Below are 20,960 nucleotides of genomic sequence, written 5' to 3'. Positions count from 1 at the left end.
TACTTTTGGGTACTTTTGAGCTAATTTGATTATGTGTCTTTCTTAGGCTACACTGAATTCCAACCACTTCCCCAACTCTTACCCCCCATGCCATGAAAGCTTTTCTTCCTTTCTCACAGTTTTATATAGCTTCTGAACATATTTTGTGAGGCAACATACTCTGTTTAAATTTTACATTAAATAGCAGATGGGCTCTTTGAACTCTCTCTCTTCCCGGGTAGAGACCTCCACGTTTTACATCACTGTTCAGTGTCCGTTTTGGCTGGAACTGCCCATCCAGCCCAGCCTCTTCCATCTGTCAGCCCTGAGGCTCAAAGCCCAGGGAATCAGGTCCTTTTACCCAACTTAATTGACAAGCATCTATTCTCGATGGTTTCCCAGGCTGCACTGCTCAAGACAGTGGTGAGCTTGCATGAGCTCCTCAGTCTCCCAGAGATGGGTGGAAGGGGTAGCAGCTGTTTGTAGAAGTGGCTTAGAGCCTGTTCTGGCTCTGCCGCATGGCTTATAATAATAGAACTTTACTCATGGCATGAAGTCAGTAGTCTGGTAGCCCTGGTGCCCTGAGTAAAACCAGGGACTTACTCTTCCTTTCTGACAGGTGATTTGGCATGTGTTCTAGTTGGGGGATGCTCAGTTCTCTGCAGTGTTACCTGGTTATGCCCTCCAGTGCTCTTCTCCGCTGTAGCTCAGGCCTGGTATCACTCAGCCAAGTGCAGTGCTTTAGGACTCAGGTTCTCCATAACCTAATTTAGGTTTAATTAAGAGTGGCTTCATTTTAGTCCTTAAAAATGTTTTGAAGGACTAACTTGGATGTAATATGCTTACTTTTAATTCACCTGCGTTTAAGATCAGGTTCATTTCGGAGCTTCATTTAACATCTCATATTAAATGCAAATAAATGATCACTCAGGTACTCTGTCACAGAAGGATACCTGGCAGAAGCCACCAGTTATATGAAAGGCTGGGTCAGGCTGAGCGAGGTGAGAATCAGATCACTGGACGTTGGAGTCACAGGATCTTTACACTTGAACTCTGAAATGAAACCCTCTACCCCCAAACTCTCCTCCCATAGCAGACAACCCCACCCCCAGCCTCCCTAAACCTTCCTTCCCTCAAATTCCCTCTTTCAGTGAAAGGCTTTAGCCTACCTTAGAAACACTAGCATTGTCTGACCTCTCTACCTCAGCCCTGACATCCTTCCAGACAATTACTGAGGCCTCGAAAATACCATCTCTGATTTAATTGGGGCCCAACATCTCAGCTGGTTTATTCCCTTAACCTTCTAATTGGTCTCCTGCCTTCAGTCACTCCCCAGCCAAGGTCATCTTGCAGTCCAGTGACAGAATTATCTAGCTGCACATCTCATTATGCAGCTCCTCTGACTGAAATCCTTGGCCGGCTCCCCATTACCTTCAGCCTACTTTTCAAATGTAACACACAATTCAGATTCCTCTCAGTCCGATTCATCTCCCATTACATTCCCAGACCTCTTAACCTTCGGCCACGTGGGGAAAATCACTGCTTCTCGCACCTACTGGGCACTTGCCTTCGTACTTTCCTCCTGCCATTACTTCATCTTTTCTACAGTTCTGGTATTCCTTGTAGGTATATCTCAGATGTTACTTACCTTCCCCCACCATCCCCAGGAAGAATGGAGGCTGCTTCTCTGCCCTCCCTAGGCCTTGAGTATTCCACCGTTATACACTTACATTATTATATGTGTAGCTTTCCCCTGCATCTGAATACAGCAATTTAAGGGCCAGACACATTCCCTTAGCCTTATTTTACTCCCCAGCATAAAATGCGTGTGAGTGGAATGTAAGCTTCTTGAAAGCAGCAGTCTTTGGGGGTGACACATAATAGGTGTTTATTGAACATTTGTTGAAAGAGTGAGTACTCAATAAGTATTTCAGTTGGCAAGGGCAAGTTGATGTAGTTTAGATACAAGTGCACTTACCTCTATTGTTGCTTGTGTGTTCATTACAGTCCAGGTGTGGGTGGCTACGGCCTTGTGAAGTAGGAACAGGCTCTTGCTAATACCTAGCTTTCCAAAGCACTTGCAGTGTATCTGACTGGTGCGATCTTGTTTTATATCAGGGGCCTGGATCAAGTTTCCATGTCTACAGTTTTCAGGATCAGAATAGCACCAGTGGGGGGGGGGGGGTGTGGAAAATACCACTTCATCATAATTCTTAATTATACCAATCATTCCTCTTCCTTGGTTATTGTGAATTATTGCTAAATCAAAGGGAAGATTGGATTTAAAGGAAGTTGAAAATGTGGTTAATTTTGCTTCTGAAATCCCTTTTAGCTGTTTTCTTTCTTGGGTGTATAGCTACACCTAGTGGCTTTATGAATTATTTCAGAGACTATTTCTAGAAACAGCTTATTGGTTTTTTTCTTCCTTTATTTAACCTCTGTTTATTTAGTGTCTTTTCTTTCCTCTTAATTAACGAGAAAATATCTTGGACTCTATATTCTGTTTTATTTAGAGAGTAAGCCGATGCTAGCATAAGGATGGATATTGAGGAATTGATGTTTATCTATAACAAGCATGCCCCACGTAATAAGTAATTTAGAGCACTGTAAATACAAACAGCAAGGCAACAAGGTCTGGAATCCTCTAACTAATAACATTGTTAAATAGGAAACTTTTGTGGAAATACCTTTTTCATTTTATGTGGATGTTATCCCAGATTTCTTTACCAAGTGTGTATGTGTACATATCATGCATGCACCAGTATTCACACTTGAATTGGATGCCTGCCTTATCAAGTACTCAAGAATGAGTTCTCCGTAAATACATCTTCCATGCCATTGAACCATTTTTACATTTTGAGATTTTAGATGGAAATATGTCTAGTATGTGTCACATGCATTTCTGCCTTTTATTAAAGGATATATCTTATGATTATTCTTATCCTGACAACTTAGAATCATAGTTATAAATATTAACTACTGCAGTGAACTGATGCCTTCAGGAGAAACTTTGGGGCCATTTGCCCTACTTTTATTTCTTTTAGATAGACCACAATGCTTTGTAAGCATTTGTGTCTATTCGTTTTGGCTTTTCTCCCTTCTCCCTGTGTCCTCTTGCTGCTGGCACTGTTTTCTCTCACATTCTCCCTTTTTCTTATGCTCACTCTTGGCCCCACCTGATTTTCTGCTCGTATTCTGCTATGGACCGGAGAGTCAGGTAATCACATAGCTCAGTGGTAATCCAATTCTCCTGGCTCCTAATTTTGTTCTCTTTCCATTATACTACACTGAAGATATATGTTAAATCAGCACTGCTTTAAAATAAGAGTAGATTTTTAGAGAGGATGTGTTCCACTGGAGTAAAATGCATAGCCTTAGTGATTCTGTTACTGATGTTTTAACCATTGGGCAGCGTCTGCTGTGGGATTCCTCTTCGGGTCATTGAGATTCTTCATATTCACACACACACAGAGAATCAAGCAGTCATCATACACTCCTTGTGCATCTGCTCTGCACCCAGGTTCATGGTGAAGGCCGGTCCACATGCATAGATTTCTTTGATTGGATAGTACAATAGACATAATGTGCCGGATTACAGATACCTTAGTAATTACTTACATTTGAATTCTCCGTTTATGAAGAAAGTTTTATTTAAGACCATCAGAATGATTTGCCAAGGGTCTTATTTAACTTTAAAACTTTATGGCTTGTATAGTTATGGCCAAATAATCTATAAATGGCACTTGAAAGAAAGTTGACTTTTCTTCTTACAGTTAATATGAACTCTAATTAAGCATAGAGTAACTTAACTCTTTATAAATGGTAACTATTTCTCATTCATCATGGGACCTGAAATAAGAATATATCTTATATGGGCATTGTGCAATTTTGCTAGCTACCTAAATGGTAATGTATTTAATCCCAAATATCTTTTATAGATTTCTGTCATGTGTACAACCAACATTATTAAAGTTTCATAAAGACACTTTATAATTCTCATTTAGTCCTGTGCTTGATTTTAAGTCAAATCTTGATCATTTACCAGGATATCTAGGGGCTAAACACAGGATACCTTTATAAACCAGGACAGTATTGATTTTTTTCATTATTCCTAAATGCTAATATAAAGATATATTTTGTTCAAATGCTCATTCTAATAAGGAATTTTTTGTGGCTTATAATTTCAGGATTTGTTGGCCTTTTCTTATTAGTGTATTTTGTGTCTCCCTGGCTTCAAATCCTTGGGGAGCAAATAAAAACATGATTGGGCCATTTGGCACAAAACTTGTCAAGGAATCACGTGCCAGTGAGGGAGTCAGGCTTTGGCAGCCAGACCACAGGTGGCAAATTAAAGCTTTGCATCTTCTCTGTGGAGCTTATCTCTGAGAGAAGGTAGCCATTACTCTTTCAAATCCGAAAGTGACAATTAAAATTTCAAGTGCTTGCGCCTGCCCAAGGGTCTGTGATGCTTTTTGAAAATCACATCTTCAGTGTCTAATGAAGAGGTTCAGGGAGAAACTATTCTCAGGAATGTAACCTGGGTGACTATCAGCTCTTTCCATGGGATTCAGCCATCTGATATAATCCCTAACAACTATTAAAATTACATTGGAAAAGGCTTAATAACACAGGAGAATTAATGTATTTTTTTAAAAAAGAACACTCGATAACTATAGTACCCTATCCCATTTTTGTTGAAAATAGTATCTACATACACTACTGGAAGAATATACATAGAATATTAATAGCGCTTATCTTTAGGAGATAATATTATAGATGCTTTGTCTGCTGTGTGTTGTTTTTTTTTAGATTTTCACAGTGGACTTTGGTATTTTCTTGTTAGAAATGTTATTTAAAAGTATTTTTAACTTCTTTCTATTTTTCCTTTAAAGTGAAAGATATCTTTTTCCTTAGCACTCCCTAACCTTGTCATGCAGGAAAGAGGGAAGGGAATACACTGATTGTGATTTAGGACTTGTGGTCTACTTTCATGTAGTTCATTCAGCAAATACTTGTTGAGTATCTACATTGTACCCAGTCAGTGTTGCATATTCTGCAGAAAACAAAGCCCCTGGAGGAGATGGGTAATAAGCAGATATTTATGCCTTGTAGTATCTGTGTTCGGTGCCCTGTAGATGAAAAATAAGATCATTGAATGTTGGGAGGGAGTTATTGTTCGCCACTCTGGTGCTAAGTTCCTTCAGCTGTAAAAGGGTTAGGTCAGAGGCACAATGAAATCCTTCCCTCTCTAACATTGTGATTCCTGTGACTTGAATTGCAGTTGTCTACCTAAGAAATTGTGTCACCCAGATGCTGAAATGAGTCAGGGAATGTGTTTCCTAAGAGGAGTACTTGATTAATAGCAAGAATTTCGAAAATAAATAAGTGATGTTTTGGTAACTGTTATTTATAATAAAAATCACAAATGATGGTAGCAGAACTTTAAATGTTTACCCAACATGGTAAATAGTACAAAAGAAAATATGTAGTATAAAAGAAATTCCTCTTATGTAAATACTAACCTTTCTAAGATAGGGGCTTGTGTATAAACACATGAAAACCCTGAAAAACATGAATGTGATTTTAGTTTTGTTTTCCTAAAAGGTTTGTATTTTCACATCTCATTTGTGTGTTTATGTAGTCCGGTGATAGGAAATATTGGAGAAACCCAGAGCATGAAAGAAGTAGATATTCTTTGGAATTGGTGGCAGAAATCCAGAAGATCAAATGGGCATCATTATAGAAATGGTGAACATTAACTTTTTAAAATGCATTGTCTTGCTCATCTGCTATTTATGGCATTATTTACAGTTGAATGGCCCCTTGTATAAAACTTTGCAGATTTTCACAGCATTGCCTCAAATTGGGGCAATTAAAACCATTCTCTTCTCAAGTAGGAACATTTTAGGTGGCATTTATCTTCTGTTGTATTCCAGAAACTATTCCTGTGATGCTCATCCCGTCTTTCCTTGTTTCAGATATCCTCTGGCACTTGCAGGCCTGATGTCTCAGAATCCCCTGAATTGCGCCAGAAGTCACCATTATTTCAGTTTGCTGAGGTAATACATTGCAATGTATACTTAATAGGGAAATTGTAAAATAAACTTAAATTTGGGCTGATGACAGTAACTTAAAGCAATGAAGAACTCTGCATAGCTCAATTGACTATAAATGGGAAAATCAAATTTTGAAATGGTATTTTGGAACTCTAGAGTCTCTTAATTAAGGAATACCTATATGTTTATAAAAGCTTATTAATAAGTCCTGAATATTATTAGACTTAAGCCTCATCAATAATTTTTATTCATGGATAGTAAAATTAAGAATATAATTGATCCCAGGCCGGCGTGGCTCAGTTGGATGGAGCATCATCCTGTGCACTGAAAGGTTGTATGTTCGATTCCCAGTCTGGGCACATACCCAAGTTGTGAGTTCGATCTCCGGTTGGGGTGTGTTCAGGAGGCAGCCAATTGATGTTCCTCTCTCACTTCAGTGTTTCTTTCTCTCTCTCTCACTCCCTTCCTCACTCTAATATCAGTAAAAATTTTTTAAAAGAATATAGTCGAATTATTGTTAGAACTTAGTCACTTATCAGGTGTTAAATCAGAAGACAGAAGCAGCTCATGGTTGTTCATTGGCTATACATCCCTCTTTTTTTAGTTCACTTTTAATTTAAATTTTAGCATGCAGTGGCAGTTTTTGAAGTCTTATTGTCTTTTGTCAAACCTGTTGGGCTCAGTAGATCCCTAACATTGGCTGAAAGAGACAATGTAGAAAAGCACATTATCCTTTATATCAAGTATAAAGGTCAAGAATGCCTCCCAGAATATCTTCATTTACCCTAGGACTCAATATGGAGCCTTCATTGATTAATTTTTTTCTGAACTTTAAAGCACGTGGTCTTCCCTTGATCACCTGAATTGTCTTTTACTCAGCTTTCCTAACATTTGCCTGTCCCATAACAGGCAAATGTATAAGGAGAGTATTTTTAGAGTTCTGTATAAGGAGAGTATTTTTAGTTTCAGATTTTTTCCCCTCTCTAATGTCTTTTCCTGGTGGTTCTCAACATTTTCATTGGCAAACTGCTTTTTACGGTGGCATATTGGATCATTCCTTTCAAGACATTGTTTGTAATATGCCTAAATGCCCTGCAGATAGCATAGGAATATTATAACGTATATTTGCTGACATGACACTCCTTATCTATCACTTCCCTTTCTGCCTCTTTGTGAGATACTCCATGAATTCCGATTGTTTCGTACATTTTTCCCAAAGCATTAATGTAACGGGATTCACGCTGTCCTCCAGTAGTTACATTTATATTAAATAATATTGGCCCCAACTTTGAAAGTAGATATGCTTAACCATTGATCTCTGAACCCCTAGGGATGTAGTGAAATCTCTAAACTTTTATATGAAATTTGGTTGTGTTGTGACATATGTACATTTTTGTGAGTTCTATAGCATATAGAAGATTCCTAAGAGATTTCCTGACCCCTTGTTTTATACACTGGGTCCCTGATCTAATATTTCTTCAGGAGCTCCCTACTCATGTCTTCTACTGAATTGTCTCTCCTTTATGCCAATATTAATGTGTAAAACATCCTTTTGTTGAGAGAGAAACTTGTGAAATGCTTTTCAAAAACCTAGATGGTGCCCGGCTGGGCGTGGCTCAGCGGTTGAGCGTCAACCTAGGATCCAGGCGATTGGGGTTCGATTCCTGGTCAGGGCACATGCCTGGGTTGCAGGCTCGATCCCCAGTCAGGGGCATGCAGGAGGCAGCCGATCAATGACTCTCTCATCATTGATGTTTCTCTCTCTCTCTCTCCCTCTCCTTTCCTCTCTCTGAAATCGATAAAGATATATTTTAAAAACAAAAACAAGTAGATGGTATATACCACTGGTTCTATTATGTTCACTGTCTGATTTAGGCCTTGAAGAAAGACATTTTCCCTTATGTAAACTGTTTTTCTGCTCAAACTTTTATAGAGGGTTGGTAGGAATGAAAGTAATGTCTGAGGTAAGACCTACTTGGTTTATAATTCCCAGGACTTGAGGGAAATCCTTGTGGATTCATATTTGCAGTCTGTGAAATGATAGATGTCATGGTTTGACTAAGAAGAGGCCTACGATTTTATCCTCAAATGTCTTCAGAGCACTTGGTTAAATCTTACCCATTTATGATAGTTTGTTTATATCAGTTTGTTAATAGGATCTAGGAGGTCTTTTTTTAAAAAAAAACAAAAAAAACCAATCTGATATTTATTCTAAAAATGTTTATGTGTCTGATTCGACACATAAATTTAGAGTGGAATTAAAATTTTCCTAATGACTTCGGCAGTGAATGAAGTCACTCTCTCAACTCCTTCTTATCCCTAAACATCGCTTTGATACTGTATATCACCAACCAGTTTTATTGTTTTTCTGACCAGTGTAATTTAATTGAGATTAAAAACTGATATTTGTGGTTGAAGAGTTATGATTAAAGTGCATTTCTTTCTTAATAAGTACCCTTTGATGGAGCTGGTGAGCACAGTTAATTGATGAAAAATACTTATTGGACTGGGAATGGGCTGAAGTTTTTCACGCTTTCTGCTCTTGTGACTCATTTTCACTCTATATCGTAGCTGGACAGAAGTTTGTTCACTTTGGAACTAAAATTAATAATTGACCTTGCTCTCAAAAAATCCTTGGAAAATTTTTCCACATGACCCTCAGAGCAAACTAATGAGGCTACCATAATTACCAGTGGAACCAAAAGGTCTGGTTAAACCAAATGTGTTGTGGCAGAATCCTTTGTCCACTGTCAGACAGTTGAAGAGTGTGTGTGTGTGTGTGTGTGTGTGTGTGTGTGTGTGTGTGTGATGTTATAAAAGAAAGACATGCTGTTCACTTTCAGTGAACAGTTTGTTGAGTTCTGTTGCTCTTTTGCAATGGCTTATTTTCTTCTCACCATAATCCTGTAAAATGGAGATAATTTTCAACATCATCAATTTACAGTTGGGAAAAATAAGTCTCAGAAAGATTAGCTGAGCTGCCCAAGGTCACGTAGCTAGTGAAGAACAGATCTAAGATTCAGTCCTGGATACCCTGACCCACATCCATATGCTTCTCCAATATTGTTTCACAACTGCCCCTAGGTAGAAAACAGCTTTGGGAGGAGTGGTGTACTTGCAGCTTCCAGCTTTTAATAATATTTTAAGAAATTCATTGAAATAAGGAAATTTGTCTCAATAGGTCTCAACTGCTATTTGGCACATACCTGATACCCTTATAAGAGAAATGGCAAATGATCCAAACTCAGTCTTTTTGTTCTTTTCAGTCATCTGTTTTCAGAAACACGGCCTTTGTCTTCCTTTATCATTTACAATGTTCTTCTAAAAGGGATTGAGGGTGATGATTCAGGTCTTAATCTTTGTCAGTGTCTACAGTGGAAATATATGGCAGAATCTATTAGTTGATATGGGAAAATGTCCTTATGCATTAAAAATTACTTGTTTCCTTTCAGATATCTTCAAGTACATCCCACCCTGATGCTCCTTCAAAACAGTGTCAAGCATCGGCCTTGTTTCAGTTTGCAGAGGTATGGCCTTTTTTTAAATACTTATTGAGCTCAGAAAACTTACTGAGCTCAAAATATTAGAATGAAGTTTTAATAACATATAGAGAACTTTAGGGATGCCTCTTGTCATTCCTGACATAATATACATAACAGAAAACTCATTGCTTTTTGCTGTCTTTGCTGTAAGCATAGTCAGATCAGCTCCATATATTATATCCATTTTATGACCATTCATTAAAGAATTCATTCAGAACAAACACTTTCCAGCAATTATTTCATTTTTGTCTTGTTTTTAATTATTTTTAAAGCTTGGGAAAACTGCTGTCAACATGAAGGCCATAGGATTCCAATTTATTAAATTTTCCCAATAGTGAAATGATATACTATAATTCATGAATAACTCTCACAGCAAATGCTGTAGTGAACCTGACCGGTGAAATCATCAGTGCTTAGCTTTCACTGTGGTGTAGCTTCAACCAGTATTTTTATTAGTGTCTAATCCCAGGCTTAGGTCTGGTCAGCTCTTGCAGGATCTGAGATTTCTTTGGTTTGTTAGCCAGAGAGAGAGCACGCATTGGAGAGCATTTTCTTGGTATGATTAGAAGGCAAATCTGATAGGCTTGATTTTGCCACAAAGCCCTGACTTCCTCCATAGACTCATTTCCAATGAGCACTATATCACAAATGATAAAATGTATATAGTTCTTGAAAATAAGATGCTGTCTGCTTTGGGCCTTTCCCCCTTTCCCTTTTTATTAATTCCAGCAAAAAAAATGCATATCATAAACTGAGCAGTTTTGTTTGTATGGGGTTGAGAGAAAATGACAAGCAGGACTGTTCTAATATCGATATATTCAATCACTTTGATCCATTAAATAAAGAATGCTGCATAAGTGAAATATAAAATGATATCATTTTGGCAGGAAAAAACTCAACACTTTACTTTGAAAATGAGTAAAATTACTTTCAGCCCGTACATTAAAAAAAAAAAATTGCTGCTTCCTCTTGGGACAGTTGTGTCAACCACTGTGACTTGATACCACCAGTTGGCCTCCTTGTCTGTTAGGCTCCACTGCCACAGTGTTTGCTTTAGCTGTTGAGCGCGATGCTATGAAAGTGGTGAAAACAATATAAAATGTTACCATTTCATGAAGAACAATTTGCTTGATGAATCTGAATAAGTTAAGATTTTACTATAATTTTTCATTATGATAAATATGCTATTTTCACTGTCTGGGGAAATAGTTTTGCTTAATATTTATTTCCTTGCTTTCCTCCAGTTGTTGACATCCATTTATTTGATACTAGTAACTTTTTCAAGATGTAAAACAGAATTTTGGCATGGTGACTAAATTTATCTTTAATCTTGACACCTGAACCAATCCTATCCAACTTTTTAGAAACACTTCCTTCCAAACAATGTATTTGCCACATACTGTTTGATTAAATTCTACACTCTAGCATGAATTTTAGAAAGGCGGTGGCTCATCTTTGATACACCTGGTATTTATGCCTTAACTACCAAGAGTATTCAACTCAATTTAAAATGGAAGTATGGGATGTCTCAGCTGGTGCTGGTGCATTTCTAACAGTTATCGCCACTTAGAGGGCGACTGTTATTTAATCCATACCATCATCAGATTGTTCAGGAGCTCCTGATGCCCTGATCAGCTGAAGGAGCAGTTTGATGGAATAATAGCCCTGTCCTGTGATTCTGAAGGAGGACATTTCTTGCCTCTCTTAAACAAGTCAGTTTGTCCTTGCTGCTCAGTATACTTGGTCCTCATGTGAGTATTCTGAGCAAGAGGAGGTTCTTTGTTTTTTTTGTTTTGCTTTTTCTTCCCTAGGGAAGAAAAGAACCTCTTCTGACTTGGGAGTTGTGCAAGGAGATGTTTCCAGATGTCATCTACTCAATAGCACTTGTCTCCTGAGGGCTTCTGGTTTTTGACCATGGGGCATATAGAAGATTTGAGGATGCTTAAAAATGTAGTTGATTTGGAAACTTAGTTGTTTCCAGACATAGTAATGGAGGAAGGCATGCATGATAGAAAAACAAAATACAGTGTTTTGCCCTCAAATCAAAAGTGTTTTCCCCTCCCAACTCAGTATATTATTTTTCCTAATTATATTTTGCCTAGGTTGATAATATGAGCCTTTTAATTCCTAAACAAATTAAACATATTATTAGATACCTCACTATTGAGTTGTAAATTTTATATGTGATTTTGTAAGAGAAGTACTTGATTCTCTCCAGTATATAACCTCTCTAGTCAAGGTTCCTCAGCTGACCCAAGAGAATCCTAACTAAGATTCAATCTGTTAATATCTTATGAGTTGACCTTATTGTCAACCTAATACTGGGTTGGTTTATTTAAAACTAAACAAGACCTAACTAGATGAACTAAAATCTGCTGTGGGCATATATATTGCAGAAATAGAATAGGCTGTAATTACCATGATCATATCCCTAAAGCTCTTATAATTACTTCATAAAACACCCATCACCTTTGAGAAAACACAGAGACTCTAAGAATTCTTGTTTTAATTAGCTATATATAGTAAAGGTTCTCAAACTTTAAATAATACCAGAGCACCCTGAAGTCTTACTCAAACAAAGATTGCTGAGCCCCACCCTCCAAGTTTCTGATTTATTGAGTCTGGAGTAGGGCCTGAGAATTTACATTTCCAAAAAGTTTCCTATCAGGAAATGAGTTTGAGAACACTGCTCTATAGTTTACAGTTTTTACCACAATTTTTACATCATTATTAAGACACTTCCTAGTATTTCTGAGCCCTCGTAGGGAAAAGATGAAATGAGGAAGGGATGGACGTATAATAGAAAATTTTCCAGTGGACCACTTTATACCCCCATCCCTTTTCAGAGGGATTCTCAGTCCTATTATGTACACTTTTACTTTTAAAAAAGTGTTTTTTTAAATATAATTTAGGAATCAATTTACTGTTTAAAAATGCTCAGCTGTAATATTATTTTAAGATCAGGCTTGCAAAATTCTTAAAGACCATTCCTGCTAATTTAGTTTACAAATATCGGTAACTTCAGGAAGAGATTAGCTAGATTTTCTCTTGGCAGTGGGTCATTTATTGTTCAATATCATTATCCTAGAAACACACCCTTTAAAAAACTGTAAGCTTTGGGCATTTCTTTAAATTGAAAATGTTTTTCTTTCACATTGAGTCCTAAGTCTCTGCCTTGCAAGCTGAGAAGGATTTTTTTTCCTTCTTGACCAAATCTGAGAAATTTTAATACTCATTTGAAGTTAACCTATATAGAACCATAAAACTGAGTGAAGAACATTTTTCTGTGTAGATTCCTCATGAATGCTTACATTTAAAGGGAGAAATATGCCTGCTTTATAAGATCTAGAAAGAAATACAAAGTTTTCCCCCATGTCAGCCTGTCTCCCATTCCTTATTGACACTCACAATTCATCTAGATTCAACCTGGCCCATGTGAAGAGCCATCACTCTGTTTCCAGTCCCTATTCATTAAGTTGGTTAGAATGTTTCCTATCTGCATCTTTCGTTGTTTACAGGTAGGGTAACACATCTGTCACTTTTTAGATCTCATTTGCTGAAGACTAATGACCAAAATGTAATGTCAGAAGAGAGCTCGTCTTCCGTTATTGAACAGCTCTGAAAGCCATGCCCATATTCTCTGCCCTGTGGCTGACTCTTAAACTTAGAACATATCTTTGCATTGAAAAATTACATACTTACTTTGAAGACAGAGAGCTAATCTGGATGATTTAGACAAATAGATTTGGATAGTAAAACTTTCCTTCAGAGGTATTTACTTTGCCAATATAAACACACCAAGTTTAAGGCATTGTCACAAGTGAACATATGCCATAGGTGCATATTTAAGGCACTTGTTTTTACATGAAGTGCTCAATGTGTTACAGAATATTAACTCAAAAAAGACTCCATATGTGTGCACTACGGCTAATCAGCGTGAGAGTATTCCGTGTTTTATTGTAAGCATTAATATTTCTTTTAAGGTGAGGTAGACCAGTCATCTCACTTGGTTCATTTGCTCTTTGATTCACTTATTCAATTAGTATTGGTCATTTTCTCGCAGGGTACAGTGTTTATGATACCCCTTATAATTGCAGAAGACTTCCACCATTTCCTAATTAGCTTTTGGTCTTTACCAACTGTCTTCTTAGTGCGCTCCCATACCTCAAGCCAGATATAAAATTAGCAGTTTAACATCCAGGGTGAGAATTTTTCTTAGCACTTCTGCTGTGGCTCATGCACTGTTACACCCAACCTTTTTTTTAATCAAAACATTACATAATAACCAGAGGAGAGACTACAGTGGAGTTAACAGGTTGTCAAGAGCCATCAATTCAAGGAAAATAAAAAGCCAAGCCAGGAACATACTATGCAGTATGGCCCCCCAGTGCCCTCTACCCAGGAGTATAACATAAATAACATGCCCTTCCCACCGCTAGCTGACCAGTCATTGAAAAACATATATTAACTATATTGTTCTTACTTGAAAGGAGGATGTGTCTTAAACAGAAAGAGAAAAAAAAAAAACATGGGGTGGGAGGATGAACAGTAGTATAACATATAACAAATGGGCATTCTATAAGCTATGCTTATAATCAAAACCGTCAGAGTAGATGAGATTACAGAGAAACATGTATAAATATAAAGAGAGAGGGCCTTAAGGCTAAACCCTGAGGGATCACTGTAGAAAGGAGATCAGCAAAGGGGAACAATAAGGAGTGGCCTGAGAGGGAGGAGAGCAAGGACCCTGCAGTGATAGAAGCCCAGAGAAGACTCCAGAAGAGCCAGCCATGTGAATGCTGCAGAGAAATCAAAAAAAGGTTCAAGTTGTGGACAGTAACATATGTTCGGTTTTCAGGTCTCCCACCTCAATTAATAAGCCAAAGACATTTTTAGAAAGCGTATCTTGTCGCTAAGACATTCCATGAAAATTTTATTGTTACATAAATGTTGGACTAAAATATGTTGATCCTTCGCACACGTGCCCCTTTGGAAATCAGGTCTCCAGCAACTTTGAGCATTTAAAATACTGCCCTGTACCTAAAAACAGGTAAAAATCCTTCCACGGGTAATGAGGAAAATTGTTCTTACTAAACAGGTGATTCCTTTGAAAGGCAAGGAACCATTCTTAACGCCTGGCTCGGACAGCTGAGTGTAAACTCAGATGGCAGATAGTATAGCCATGCCCTCATTACGTTCTTCATCGGGCCTCTCGGGTGTGCTGCGTGAGGCACAGGACGTAGGGCAGTAAGCAAACATGCAGAATCAGGGAGCGTAAACCTACGGCAACAGAAGCGACAGCAGAGGGAGCCAGTGGAAGAACTAGGAACGGTGTTGTGGGCTCTCAGTGCAGCGTGTTGTCCTTCAGTAATTCTTGAGGATATCGTATGATTATATGACAGATGTAATATTCTACAAATTATCAAATTTAATAGTTATCCTCTGAATTGCAATTTTTAATTTTGTTCCAATTTTAGTGTGTAACTAATTTTTGAAATTGTACTAAAAGATTTATGTTTATTAGTGTTAATAATGATAGGCTTATTACTAATAAATGCATTATTTATTGAAAGCATAATATGGGCTCAGCACTGTGCCAAACAAAATCTGATCTTCACAACAGTAATATGGGACAGGTATTATTGTTTCTATTTTGAAGATGAGGTAAATGAGGCTCAAAGTCTTAATTATTTGCTTAAGTCCACACAGCAAAAAGTTAATGAAGGCACATCTGTCTGACACAAAAGCCATGTTCTTTCTATTAAACAACCTTGGTTCAAGGGACTGGCACTCATCTTCAGTTCTTCATTCCCTCAAGTCACCGAGAATCAGTGGTTATATTAATGTTTGTTTCTCTTAGTCTAGTGATAAGGTGATTAAATTTAACTTGTCTAGAAAAAGTAGAAGTGTAATATATCAGAAAATTCAGCTAGAGGAAAATTTTCCAAACTTCAGAAAGATTGAAGCCCCATAAATTGATCTTCTAAAGAAAAAGTAAGTTTTTAGGATGAATAGGAAAGGACTCTGTTAAAAATGATAGTACCTTGGAAGAAAAAGTCCTTAAAACTTCTTAAACTAGGTCCTTCTAAATAGTTTATTAAATATTTACCTCTTACAGAGGCCTCCAATCAGCAGGTCTTCTAGGGAGAATTCCCTCTTAACAGCAAAGCACCTGGTCTCCCTGGAGCAGATTCCCCTGCGGGACTGGGGTCACCTAAGGCAGGGTTGCCTCCTAAACTGAACTGAGAAATACCTCTGTCTTAAACTGAGAAAGAATTCAGAATCACAGAGAATACAAAAAGCCAGCTAGCTGCTCTAATGATGACAACTTCTCCAGGGGAAGCACACTTTGTAAAGTGTATGTCCTTCTCAGCTCTTTACTGAGTTAGGCTAGAAATGAAAATGAAATTTTCATATAAAAATGAGAAAGGACAGTGATGTTCATTGTTATCAGTGCCTGACTGCTGTTTAGCCAAACTAGAAGAGTATGTAGTCGGTGTAATGTTGTATAATGTCTGTGCTGTAACATAGGTCCTTAAATTGTACAGCTTACTTAGATTTGTGGTCTTGACCGTCAGTCTTTGTGTATACATTAAAACATGATCTCAAAGCCAGAGCCAAGGTTTTATATAAAATTCTTAGCTTCCCTAGCTCCTGCTATACTGTTTAGGACATTTATAGTAGATTCTCAAAAAAACATTTGACTTGATGCTCTTTCCTCAGAGCTCCCAAATATATTCCTTTAAAAAATTAAGTAATTGCTTTGGTAAATACAAGTTGACTCTAAATAGCTCTTTTATATTTGACCAGTTGATGAGTTGATCTTTATATAGAAATGGAAATGCGTGTCTCCTTGTAAGGCTAGAGAGTTAAATTTAAAGCCTGGAATATGAATGATAATATTGTTGTCATTAAATAGCCACCAAAGTTACGCCTGGTTTTTGTTACTGTTTCGGGGGTTATTTACTAAAATTGGTTTCAAAATTATAAGCCCAAGCATGCCACATTTAATGTTATTTGGTACTTGGGAGCAATGATGTTCTCATAAACTAAGGAGAGTTCCTGAATGCATATGAATGGGAAGCAAGGATTCTGATGTCACAGTTAATACTCTTCTTGTGAATTGTTTTCAATATAGATTTCTTCAAACACTTCGCAGTTGGGTGGTGCCGAGCCTGTAAGACGCTGTGGAAAGTCTGCACTCTTTCAACTAGCAGAGGCAAGTTTCTAAGAATATACCGGATAAGCTATGCAGAGGCGGAAATCACAAAAATTAGTCGTAACAGTATTTCTTAAACTGTACCGTCTCACCTTTGGCCGTAAAGTGTGTTGTATCTAATTTTCAACAATGAGAGGGTTAACCTTGAATTTAGAAAAAAAGGGGTTTGCTACTAAAAGTCATTAAGCATTGAGAAAGGTTACCCAGGGAAATTGCAAAGTCTTTTTCACAGGTGGTCATGTTTTAAAGGTCAGCTTCGTCTCTCTGATATTGGTTAAGTAAGTCCAACCTGAACCCAGAAGAAGGGCCCAGGCCCTTTTCCCCTTCGCCGATTCTCTTATAGCATCCGTGAACCCCTAGAATGTACTACTTTTTAACCAGGTGGTTGATGTTTAAACTTCTGTTGTTTTTAGAGAACTCAAATGACATGTTCTAAAGTCTGGTTTTATAACATCTACCAGTTGTACATCTGATGTGACATGGATTTAAAATTCCTTTCGCAAAGTAGAAAATGTGTTTTCCTAAAGCCCGTGAGGGACAGAACCCTCTCTTGGTGGGGGATGGGTTGGGGAGGAAGGTGCCAGAAGCAGTTTTTAGGGTGGGCAGGAGCAATGACTTTGCCAAGCTGTGACTGCTCTGCCTTAAGGGAACATGTAGAAGAAATGTCTTTAGGACACTATAGTAACAGTTCTTTCTTTTGGTGAAGACAAATTAGGAGTACAAAAATGGATAACCAAAAATCTTGTATATTATAAACTTTTTTCTTTTCTCTGTTGTTTCTGGCTTCCTTCCCATGAGTTCCTTCTGAGGTTTTGTTTTGTTCTGTTGTTTTGTTTGGTGACATAGTTCTTTTATAAGTCTTACATTGTTTGTTAACTTAGTGGGATGACCTGTCATTTTCTAAATTTTATGGGAGCTTGTATCATAAAAATTTAGGAGTTTTAAATATCTTAACATTAAGCTTTTAAAGTCTAGCCAGATCCAAATTAGAACTATAAAAACACAAAGGCCTGACACAGTAAAGAAGTATATAAACAGTAGAACAAACTAACCCGTTGTTGTTTGACATTAAGCTGATGTGTTTCTGTGTGAGACACATTCAGACCCAAACAGAAGTCTACAAATGACTAGAAAACTTACGGAGACCACAGGGAATAGTTTTTAAAAAGTACTGGGTGAGTCAGTAGCAAAGTACTACTTTAGGTAGAACTGAAATGGTAAGGACCTGGCAACAAATGTGCCTTTGGAATTAGAGTTGTAAACAAGACTTAGTAAACAGAGAGACTGTGAGGTCATGAACTTGTCCAGTGTCTTTAAGACTATATAGATTGTCCAGACAATTTATTTGAAAGAAGTGATTATCTTTCTTGAATAATAGGAATGTGTAGTCCTCTCTTCAGTTCCTGGTTGTGTGTGTATACACATATATACAAACACACATGGTTTGTATTTCAATCTTTTTAAATTTAAGTATAGAAGAAAGCAAAAACATTAATGTGAAAAGATATATGCACCTCTGTGTTTATTGCAGCACTATTTACTAGCCAGGATACGGAGGCAGCCTCAGCGTCCATTGATAGATGAATGGATACATATGGTTTTTAAAATATTAAACACTAAATTGTAAAACAACCTAATTTTCAATATTAATATGTCTTTATTAAACAGTTTTGTATTAGAAAAGTATGGACCTTTGAAGTACTTTGCTGTTGGGGGGGGAAGCTAAGGAGATGAATTTTTCTTCTCATTTTCTTTCTTTGGCATAAGTCATTAAAAAAAGGATTCCCTATTAAATCAGAGCTCATTAAAAAAGAACACACTTCTAATTTGTAGGGATGCATCCCAAATATGAAACAGATGCTATGGTTTAACAGATGTTTGAATGCTGGGATCATAATTTAAAGGGGTAAATGACTGCAATAAGCCTATTCCAATTGTAGCAAATTAGCTTATACTCAGACTTAGTTTCCTATAACATCTGAGTGAAAATATATGCTTTTGATGAAACAGGGTCACTAAAAATAGTTTACCAAGAAAATCTTCTCACATTATTTTTCCCACATGAATATGATACCATAATGCTAATAGACTGAGTTTTAGAATAACATCCTAAAGCCTTCCCAGTTTCTAATTAAACATAAATATGTGCACAGTGGATTAATCAGCATTTCCAAGTAATCACCAGTAGAAACAGGCTTCCTCAATTTTTTTTTTTTTTATCCCATGTGTACTTGCTGCTTATTTTTCTTGAACAAAACATATTTCATTATGTCTGGTGCCTCTTTAAATAAGTATAACAGAATATCGAGGAAGATTTTTTTCTGTTGGCCAGAATTGGTGGTATTTTCTGAAATCTGAAGGAACAGCTTTCCAAGAAGCCACCTTCAATCTGGGCCAGACTCTTCTCTCGGGATATATCAAGAGATGCCTAATTCAGCTACTATGTCGTATACTTAGGGCTGCAGAGGCTTCTCCTGTCACCCCCGCCCTAACCCCCAGGTCATCAGTGAGGGGGGGTATATCGTAGGTTGTCTAGTCATCTAGGATAGTTTGGCCTTCTCCCTGTCCTGGCCAGGGTGGGAGAGAGGGGTTTTCATTCTTTACCCCTGCCCGCCGTCAGGAGAGTGAAGGTAGCTCTGAGAGAGCCCCTTTAAAGACCGGGGGCAGTACCTGCAAGAAGGGGCAAAAAGCAAGAAATGTTTTAGACGTAGATTTACTGCTATACCCTTCACCTGTCTGAGCAGGCAGGAAAGACCTGGAGGAAGTTGGCAGCAGGGAGAGACTTGGAATAGCCTGCTGCGCTCCGTTTTGGCATTGAAAGAAGTGTGACTTTCCCAGGGGTCAAGTGGACAAATAGAAAGTAGTTCAGCTTGATCAGACAAGAGGCCATGGGACGGTCACAGGGAGGGGTTGGCAGAGGGCTGGCCTGGGCAGTGGGACAGGCTCCTACATCAGGAAATATTCAATACAGACAGCTTTGCTCAGGACCCTGACCAGCTCCCATAAGCAGGAGTGATGTTCAGCTGGTTTGCATCAGTACAGCTGTCCTGGTGTAAAATACTTGGTATTGTTAGTACCAAGACTGTGACCCAAATCCCCTGAGTGCTTTTGTAGCAATGCTTCTGGCATCCCTGATCCTTCCAGCAACTAGAGGGCACACAAGGGGCCTGCAGGACCCTGTTCCAGCCCTGAGACTACATCCCTTCTGACAGGTTGGCACTCCGCCTATTAAATATCTTGTGTATCATCCCTGTGCTTGGCATCCCCTGACAAAGTTAGCGGGAAGAGACAAAAAAAGAAAGACATAACCACAGGCAGTTAGTTTTACCTCCACCATTTCTTCTATCCTCTAAACCAGAAACTTTAGGCCTTATGACCAGCCAGCCCAAGAACTAACCACATACCCTTCCCCAATTTCATTCCTGTGGGCTGACAAGGGAGGAGTGAAGGAGGAGACCTCCCAAAAAATAGGGGTTGCTACTTGCAAGAAATGTCTTCTGTTTGGTGAGAAGCAAGAAATATTATAGGCATATATTTATTGCTGGGCCCTTCCCCCACTCAAGCGGGCAGAAAGAAAATTGGAGAATTTGGCAGCAGACACAAAGAGATTTGGATCGGCCTACACTCTTAGTTTTGGTATTGTAAGGACCCCTCTGTATTTCCCTGGACCCTGGACCAAAAGGTACCCTGGGGAAAGCCCTTCTTTGGGCATTTGATTGGCATTTTAAGCTGGGTGAATTGTTGTTAATAGCTTGAAAATGACCTGAAAATTCTGGGATCTGTTCCAGGTGTTTTTCAGGAATCTGCTCCAACTGGGAAGGGAGATTTTGCATAGTGCTGCTGAGGTCAGGGAATTGAGAAAAATATAATCCTTTATGTTTGAACCTCCACGAGGTTTATACTGTTCAGTTAATCAGTTACTTAATTGGCATGGGTACTATAATGTATTGTGTTTCCTTTATTTTGCAATTAATTAGGCTGGGTCATATAAAGATCAGCAAAGCAACACAGCATCCCCCAGAGACCACTGTGTATTATAGTTGCTATGGTTGGAGGACACTTGGAGACATCTTTTCCTGTACATTTTAGCAGAGAAAATTTCACATCTCTAGTACCAAAATTGCCTTGTATACTAAGTGGAACAATTTACTCATTAATTCTGAG

The 20,960-nt window shown here is 38.0% G+C and overlaps 1 protein-coding gene across 11 annotated transcripts in view; it reads left to right on the top strand.

Annotated features, from left to right (window-relative positions):
- The window catches only part of BBX (BBX high mobility group box domain containing), a 253,040-nt gene that overhangs the window by 193,201 nt on the left and 38,879 nt on the right, over positions 1 to 20,960 (top strand). For all 11 annotated transcript variants that reach the window (XM_081138095.1, XM_081138103.1, XM_081138102.1 and 8 more), the window contains 3 exons: positions 5,958 to 6,038; positions 9,488 to 9,562; positions 16,716 to 16,796. In XM_081138095.1, the coding sequence (XP_080994221.1) occupies positions 5,958 to 6,038; positions 9,488 to 9,562; positions 16,716 to 16,796 (237 nt within the window). The remainder of the gene's footprint in view (positions 1 to 5,957; positions 6,039 to 9,487; positions 9,563 to 16,715; positions 16,797 to 20,960) is intronic.

Source organism: Miniopterus schreibersii (genome assembly GCF_964146895.1).
Source record: "Miniopterus schreibersii genome assembly, chromosome: 5".
NCBI lineage: Eukaryota > Metazoa > Chordata > Mammalia > Chiroptera > Miniopteridae > Miniopterus > Miniopterus schreibersii.
This window is presented reverse-complemented; position numbering and strand designations above follow the sequence as displayed.